Genomic DNA, 8,574 nt, shown 5'->3' with positions numbered 1-8,574 from the left:
TACAAGCTTTTTAACGGAAATTGGAAACTTCGGAGTACCTTCGATCAATTTGCCAAAAGTCGAATTTCCTAGGAAAATGAGTCGAATCTGGCAAATTGAATTTCAAAAGATTCACTCATCTCTAAAATACTTTTATCATGGGTTCTCATAATTGGTTGCTCATTGATCCTGATTAACGGAGCATTAATCAATCCTACAAAGACGGGCATTGTTCTTCTGTCTAAAACTGTATGTCCTTGTAGATGTGCAGTAAGTGTCATATTAAATAGTTTGTTATATATATATATATGGTAAGTGATAAACATTTGATCGCTGGGGCCCTAAAGATACGCCCTTCCTCAATCAAGAGGTCCCCTACCCCTCTGTTGAACGGAGCATGTGCTCTAATTAACGTCTGCGGGACTGACGGACCTAGCGAAGGACTCATGCAACATTTACTTTTCCATTTAAAGAGTTCTCCCGACACATTTGTTCTGCAAATACTTACATCCCCCTATAATATAACAATTTCAGAAACTATTAAAACTCACCTTTGTTCTGTCCCTGTGTTCTTTCTCCTGGAAATGTATGAATAAATTGACAATGAAGTGTCACCATTCTCCCTGTCAAATGGGTTTATCCCTATACACACTGACCCTATCCAGTAAGAGGACACAGCGTCTGACTATAGCACCGCGCACATTATTGTCAAGAGAATGGTCACGCCCAGTTGTCAATGTATTCAGAAATTTCCAGGGGGGATAATAGAGGTATGCCGCAATGCATAGCTGAAACACCAGCTTCACGTAGTCTTGTAGGTGTGCACCGCATAGGAGTCAGATACAGATGCTTCTTGTGACATGGCTAATACTTTATTTTGTACAGTTTTCTTCATTTTTTTTTTGTTTTTCTGTGAAGGTTTTGAAGGCCAAAGAGTGAAAATACCCCTAGACATTAGCTTAGTATCCGGTAAGGAATTCCTTTTAATATAAAGTCACTATTGTAAAATGTCTCTTGAATTTCAGTTCAGATATTAATCAGCAGCGGCTGCTCTTCGTCATCCAGGTCTCCACTTGGTGGGATGTCATAAATGACAAACAGCGAAGAGTAGAAACAGCCAACAAATGACATGAGGCTGGAAAAGTACATGACACCGTTGGCACTGCCAACCATCGACGTCAAAGGTCCCATCACAATGGACACAAGGATCTGTGCGAGGAAGTATTGGCAGCTGAGCAGAGAGATATCGACCCCCATACCACGCTTGCTTCCGTCTGAGCTCGAGGATACAAACTGGAGAAAAAAAAAAATCAGGTTAAAAAAGGGATTTCTATTACTTTCAGAGAGAGACTGGGCAATATGATTTTCTAGTACCCGACCCTCCTTAATGTTCAGCAATGCCATACCTATGTAAACTGTATGAGGCAAATGCGTAGTGACAGCAGAACTAATGAATATATGGCTAGGAGATGCTAATGCCCGAGGTACTGCTAATAAAGGTGAGAGTTTTGAGCTGTGACCCTTAATTTTGCATGCACTTAGTTTGTGGTCAGATGGCATTATGGGGTGAGTGCGTATCATCGAGAGAGAATAGAAGCTCTTATTTTCCTACCAGTAGTCACATACACAGATGGTACAGACAGGCAGAGGAGTAACAGCTATGCATCAAAGAGAAGCGCTTGCACTAAGGCAAGCTACAAAGTGGGAGTGAGTAACACAAAGCTATGCAGCAGAGAGAAGCACTTGCATTAAGGCTAGCTACAAAGTGGGAGTGAGTAACACAAAGCTATGCAGCAGAGAAGCGCTTGCATTAAGGCTAGCTACAAAGTGGGAGTGAGTAACACAAAGCAATGCAGCAGAGAGAAGCCCTTGCATTAAGGCTAGCTACAAAGTGGGAGTGAGTAACACCAAGCTATGCAGCAGAGAGAAATGCTTGCATTAAGACTAGCTACAAAGTGTGAATGAGTAACACAAAGCTATGCAGCAGAGAGAAGCACTTGCATTAAGACTAGCTACAAAGTGGGAGTGAGTAACACAAAGTTATGCAGCAAAGAGAAGCGCTTGCATTAAGGCAAGCTACAAAGTGGGAGTGAGTAACACAAAGCTATGCAGCAGAGAGAAGCGCTTGCATTAAGGCTAGCTACAAAGTGGGAGTGAGTAACACAAAGCTATGCAGCAAAGAGAAGCGCTTGCATTAAAGGTAGCTACAAAGTGGGAGTGAGTAACACCAAGCTATGCAGCAGAGAGAAGCGCTTGCATTAAGACTAGCTACAAAGTGGGAGTGAGTAACACAAAATTATGCAGCAGAGAGAAGCACTTGCATTAAGACTAGCTACAAAGTGGGAGTGAGTAACACTTGCTATTAAGTTGTGCTGTTCCTGATCTTGGTGAATGCCACAAAGGAGCATTTAAAGAGATACGGTGTGAGCTGCAAGTCAGTGTGAGCTGAGTCAGAATTGTTTTTCCGAAAGGAGAACATAATGGCTAATTCCTAACACCTACATGAAGAGTTAGCTGCCCAGGAGGGGAGAGAAGAAGCCATAGCGGAGGAGTTTGTAAGCTTATGCCTGACTGTGAAGAAGAGTGCCATGAGACAGATGATTATGAGACTGGTGTACGTGTGTAAGGGACTGCTAATGTACAGTAACTATTGGGATGTACTCAGAAAGGCCAATCTGAGCCCATTAATGAGCACCGATTGATTAGTGGATTGGTGCCCATTTACTGTCCTGTTTTCCCAGGCCAAAGAGAAAGAGTAGTGATGGGAACAAAGTCATTTCCAATTGACAGTACATCCCCTATTTACACAGAGCCATACGCTGCAGGCCCCTTAAATGCCTTCACATGGGACATTAAGCATTACATAAGTTCTATTACAATGAGTGGGATGTCCATGAAATGTGGAGATGTGCATGAAGGTTCTGTACAAAGGATATCTCGCTATCGATTTAGAATGTTCATTTTTTCTTTAAACCAGTCGACAGGTTTAAATATTCTCCCGAATATTCTAGTCTGTAAGGTGGGTGATCTGCTGAAGATATCTGAAGCATTGGGGGAGACTTATCATAACTAGTACTTGTTGTGTATGTTACGGCGCCACCTATGAGACCATACAGGGCTATTTCTGGAATAGGAAGCCATGTTTTTCACTTTCCTACAACATCTTATGTAGCATTTAACTCATCACTTGTCATTACAGAGAATGCTCCGTCTTTGTTCTCTTTCCAAAATAAGGCTCACATAATGAAATATCTTCTGCTCACCTTCTTATTCTGGTAGTAATCACAAAGAAGGGAATATGGCAGGATGCAAAGTGTGGAGAAGAGGATCCCATGTGTGATACATAGAGACAGGATGATGTACAGATTACTAGACAATGTCGCCAGACCAGTGCCCAGTCCAAATGTGAGATAAGCGATAAAGTACAGGGTGCGGATACTAAAATGTTCTTCCAATTTTTCCAGTATAGCTGATTAAAAAAAGCAAAAACAATAATTATTAAAGTTTGCAAGCAACATCTAAGTATCTATCTATTAGCTATAATCTACCTATCTATTATCTATCATCAATCTACATTATCTATCTATTATCTATATATCATCTATATATTATCTATCTATCATCTATCTATTATCTATCATCCATCTATCTATATTATCTACTATCTATCTATCATCTATCTATTATCTCTCATCTATCTATATTATCAATCTATCTATTATCTATCTATCTATCTATCTATCTATTATCTATCATCAATCTACATTATCTATTATCTATCTATTATCTATCATCCATCTATCTATATTATCTATTATCTATCTATCATCTATCTATATTATCTATCATCTATCTATCTATATCATCAATCTATCTATTATCTATCTATCTATCTATCTATCTATCTATCTATCTATCTATCTATCTATTATCTATCTATCATCTATTATCTATCTATCCATCAATCATCTATCTATCTATCTATCTATCTATCTATTATCTATCTATTATCTATCTATATATCTATCTATCTATATTATCTATCTATTATCTATCTATCTATCTATCTATCTATCTATCTATCTATCTATCTATCTATTATCTATCTATCTATCTATCTATCTATCTATCTATCTATCTATCTATCTATATTATCTATCTATTATCTATCTATCATCTATCTATCTATATTATCCATCTATCTATATATTACATTGGGGAACACAATTTTTTAGGAGTTAGGTCAGACAACTGTTCTTAATTAATTTTTGGATGCTGAATCCAGAAATGATCTCAGTTTTTCTCTATCACGTCAAGTTTTTGAACTATAGGATTTTTGTCTTCTCAAAACTATGTAAACTACTGTACCTAAAAAGTGTTTTTTGTTTTTTTTTTTTTAAATAGTACAAATATGAACAAAAAATGAAATGTATAAGAAATAGGCATGACAAAGTTGTGACTACTCTTACAAGTTGCCACGTAGCTCTATATGAGTCGAATTGTAATCAGATAACAAGTCTTATTACAGATATCAGTGCAATTGTGCTTCTCTGGCAGGTAAGTTGTGTAGGAAAAACTTGACGTGCTAGAAAAAAACTGACTACATTTTTGGAATCAGCATGCCAATTTTAGTATAAATCAGCTCAAAAACCTAACTCAACAGAATTTTTTTTTTTTGAAATTGTTCCCCTGTGAATTATCTATCATCTGTCTAAAAGCAAAACTGACCAGCACCTCCTAAAAGAATGAAGCAAGTCTGAACAGGTGGAAGCTACTATCTTGCTTGAGAAAGGCTTATTGTAGCCGAAACGTTGCCACGCCACCAGGGCTATTAAAATCCCTTTTGTATTTTTGAAAATACTGGAGTGCTGCCTCTTTTTTGTGAATTTCTATCTATCATCTATCTCTCTCTCTAGGTTTGCATACATTATATGCACATAATAAGTGAGTTATACGAATGCTTAGATACCTGAGTAAAACGCGGCACTGAAGGCATATATGCACATTCCCCAGCATCCCATTGTGACACCCGCATTATATCTATGATATTCTTCAGAATTGTGTGCTGCCTTAGGATCTCCTTGAAAAATCACTTCTCCCATGAAGTCGGTATAAAAAAGCAGCATACCTTCAAAGGATAACCACCCTGCAAAGTGAGAGACACATGTGAGACAGTTCCTTCTGTTGATAAAATATAGATCGTGTGTTATAAAAGGTTGTAAAAAGGAGGAGAGAGTTACTTTCCATATGGGCTTGTTCACATCATACATTTTTGTTGTGGTAAAAACACATCATTCTACAGTACTAGAAAAGTGAATGAGATTTCTGAAAACGCCTGCACACGATGCTTATTTTTTTCCATGCAGATTTGAACCTTCAAACCTTTTTTTCCCCCAAATCTGCAGCATGTCAATTCTTTCAACATTTTGCAACATTTTTCTGCTTTCTGCCATCTTCCCATGGTGGAGCACCCTTTATGGGCTTTCCTAGTATATACTGTACATGCTACTCTCCTCATATTTTGGACCTCACAGCGAGACTGATGGGGACTCAGCTTATCAGAGACTCGGTAAGTTTCTATTCATCGAGAAGGTTGGTTGGGATTCAGGGTGGAGAGTGAGTTGTTTTTTTTTCTAGGTTTTTCCAGTTATAATCTTGAAAACTTAATAAAAAATATCTGATTAAAAAAAAGTGAACCCAGCCTTACCCTTTCTCTACCTCATTGCCCTCATCCTTCATTTAAAATGATGTGACCTGACACCTCTGACCTAATATATTCACTATGGTTTTTGTTGTAATTTATGATATAAACGTCAAGTAAAAATTATAGCAAAAAATCCAAAATTGCTGCAAAGTTACCAAGTGTTATATATGTGGTACATATATATATGTGGTGTGGGGCTCTGCAGGTGGAGTGCTCCGTACCGCCGACAGGGGCACCACGTGACGTACTGGACACGTGACCCGAATTGAACGCAGGTCCTGCCAGCTGCAGCATCACCGAGCGCCGTGCTCTCTACACACGTTCTCCTGCTAGAGGCGGCTGTCACCGGCCGGGACAGTGCGCCATGAACTATCGTCAGCATCTCTAACCTCCGCAAGGACAGCGAAGCTAAGTATTTGATCTACAGCTCTTGCTGACATTTTCTACTTCTACATCTACCACGTGTGTAGCAGGTACGATTCCTCCCCAGTTTCTTATGAATGTGCATTTATGAGGACGGGACTACCTCATTGTTAGACTTATATATTACTTCAGACATCCGCTTACAGGTATTTACGCTCCCTAATACCTTAATATACTTAATATATCTATTTGTCTCTACCTTTAGACCTGGAATAGTGCACTCATAACCATATGCAAGCAACTTTATCGCCAACTTTACTTTCATTAGTGCTATCTCCTCCCCACCAGGTAAATTATCAATATATATTTTTGGTTCATCTGCATGCATTTCTTAGCGCAAGTTTGATTAATTGTTTTATCATTCATATATTATTCCCTCTGTTTCCCCCTATGTGGTAAGGGGGTAACTTGCTGCTTTTTTATGCTGTGTCACTAGCGCCGCTACATTATTTTATATACTATTCCTCAAGTGTTAAAGAAGTACAAAAAACTGGCCTTTCTTGAGCCTAAAAACATACAGATTTTAGGCTTCAGAAATTCTGGGCAAAACATTGCCTGCTTTCTTCCTGTTTTAACTAATATGGAGTAAAGATCAAGTTTTTATCACTAACCCGCAGTTTTGGTAAATTTGAATTTTCAATGTTGGTTTTGGTCCTGGTTGGAGGCCCCACCGAGCTAAAAACAAGCTTGGTCAATGGTGGACTAATAGACTACTAATGGACTGAGGAGTACAACTTTAGAAAGGGAACCCCATAGCAAAGGGTCATAATAGTGGGGCCCCCCCATTCAGTACCAGCCTTAGACAGTATCTGTACCTTGCTGGACAAAAGGGAAGGGTCTCACTGAGTAGAGGTGTCATTGGGGGCATAGTCTACGTAGCAGTGAAAAAAAGTGAACCAAAATTTTGATGCAAATTTCAGGTACAAAATAAGCTATTAGGTGGTGTAAACTTAGACTGGATAGTTTAAAAATATACCAGATTTAATCATAATGAATGATAAATCTGGAGTGTGGGGGGAGTTATCAAGTTTAATATGCCTCGTAAATCTGGCACATACAGTGGGGCAAAAAAGTATTTAGTCAGTCAGCAATAGTGCAAGTTCCACCACTTAAAAAGATGAGAGGCGTCTGTAATTTACATCATAGGTAGACCTCAACTATGGGAGACAAACTGAGAAAAAAAAATCCAGAAAATCACATTGTCTGTTTTTTTAACATTTTATTTGCATATTATGGTTGAAAATAAGTATTTGGTCAGAAACAAAATTTCATCTCAATACTTTGTAATATATCCTTTGTTGGCAATGACAGAGGTCAAACGTTTTCTGTAAGTCTTCACAAGGTTGCCACACACTGTTGTTGGTATGTTGGCCCATTCCTCCATGCAGATCTCCTCTAGAGCAGTGATGTTTTTGGCTTTTCGCTTGGCAACACGGACTTTCAACTTCCTCCAAAGGTTTTCTATAGGGTTGAGATCTGGAGACTGGCTAGGCCACTCCAGGACCTTGAAATGCTTCTTACGAAGCCACTCCTTCGTTTGCCCTGGCGGTGTGCTTTGGATCATTGTCATGTTGAAAGACCCAGCCACGTTTCATCTTCAATGCCCTTGCTGATGGAAGGAGGTTTGCACTCAAAATCTCACAATACATGGCCCCATTCATTCTTTCATGTACCCGGATCAGTCGTCCTGGCCCCTTTGCAGAGAAACAGCCCCAAAGCATGATGTTTCCACCACCATGCTTTACAGTAGGTATGGTGTTTGATGGATGCAACTCAGTATTCTTTTTCCTCCAAACACGACAAGTTGTGTTTCTACCAAACAGTTCCAGTTTGGTTTCATCAGACCATAGGACATTCTCCCAAAACTCCTCTGGATCATCCAAATGCTCTCTAGCAAACTTCAGACGGGCCCGGACATGTACTGGCTTAAGCAGTGGGACACGTCTGGCACTGCAGGATCTGAGTCCATGGTGGCGTAGTGTGTTACTTATGGTAGGCCTTGTTACATTGGTCCCAGCTCTCTGCAGTTCATTCACTAGATCCCCCGCGTGGTTCTGGGATTTTTGCTCACCGTTCTTGTGATCATTCTGACCCCACGGGGTGGGAATTTGCGTGGAGCCCCAGATCGAGGGAGATTATCAGTGGTCTTGTATGTCTTCCATTTTCTAATTATTGCTCCCACTGTTGATTTCTTCACTCCAAGCTGGTTGGCTATTGCAGATTCAGTCTTCCCAGCCTGGTGCAGGGCTACAATTTTGTTTCTGGTGTCCTTTGACAGCTCTTTGGTCTTCACCATAGTGGAGTTTGGAGTCAGACTGTTTGAGGGTGTGCACAGGTGTCTTTTTATACTGATAACAAGTTTAAACAGGTGCCATTACTACAGGTAATGAGTGCAGGAAAGAGGAGACTCTTAAAGAAGAAGTTACAGGTCTGTGAGAGCCAGAAATCTTGATTGTTTGTTTCTGACC

At 39.5% G+C, this 8,574-nt stretch overlaps 1 protein-coding gene across 2 annotated transcripts in view; it reads right to left on the bottom strand.

The window, feature by feature from the left end:
- Positions 1–834: 834 nt before the first annotated feature.
- The window catches only part of SLC45A1 (solute carrier family 45 member 1), a 31,064-nt gene continuing 23,324 nt past the window's right edge, over positions 835–8,574 (bottom strand). For both annotated transcript variants that reach the window (XM_069740989.1, XM_069740988.1), the window contains exons 7-9: positions 4,949–5,125; positions 3,243–3,448; positions 835–1,272 (exon numbers count right to left, since the gene is read on the bottom strand). In XM_069740989.1, the coding sequence (XP_069597090.1) occupies positions 1,006–1,272; positions 3,243–3,448; positions 4,949–5,125 (650 nt within the window). In that variant the 3' untranslated portion in view covers positions 835–1,005. The remainder of the gene's footprint in view (positions 1,273–3,242; positions 3,449–4,948; positions 5,126–8,574) is intronic.

Source organism: Ranitomeya imitator, chromosome 10, assembly GCF_032444005.1.
Source record: "Ranitomeya imitator isolate aRanImi1 chromosome 10, aRanImi1.pri, whole genome shotgun sequence".
NCBI classification, from domain to species: domain Eukaryota; kingdom Metazoa; phylum Chordata; class Amphibia; order Anura; family Dendrobatidae; genus Ranitomeya; species Ranitomeya imitator.
Note: the sequence above shows the minus strand (reverse complement) of the source record. Positions and strands in the feature narration are given on the sequence as shown.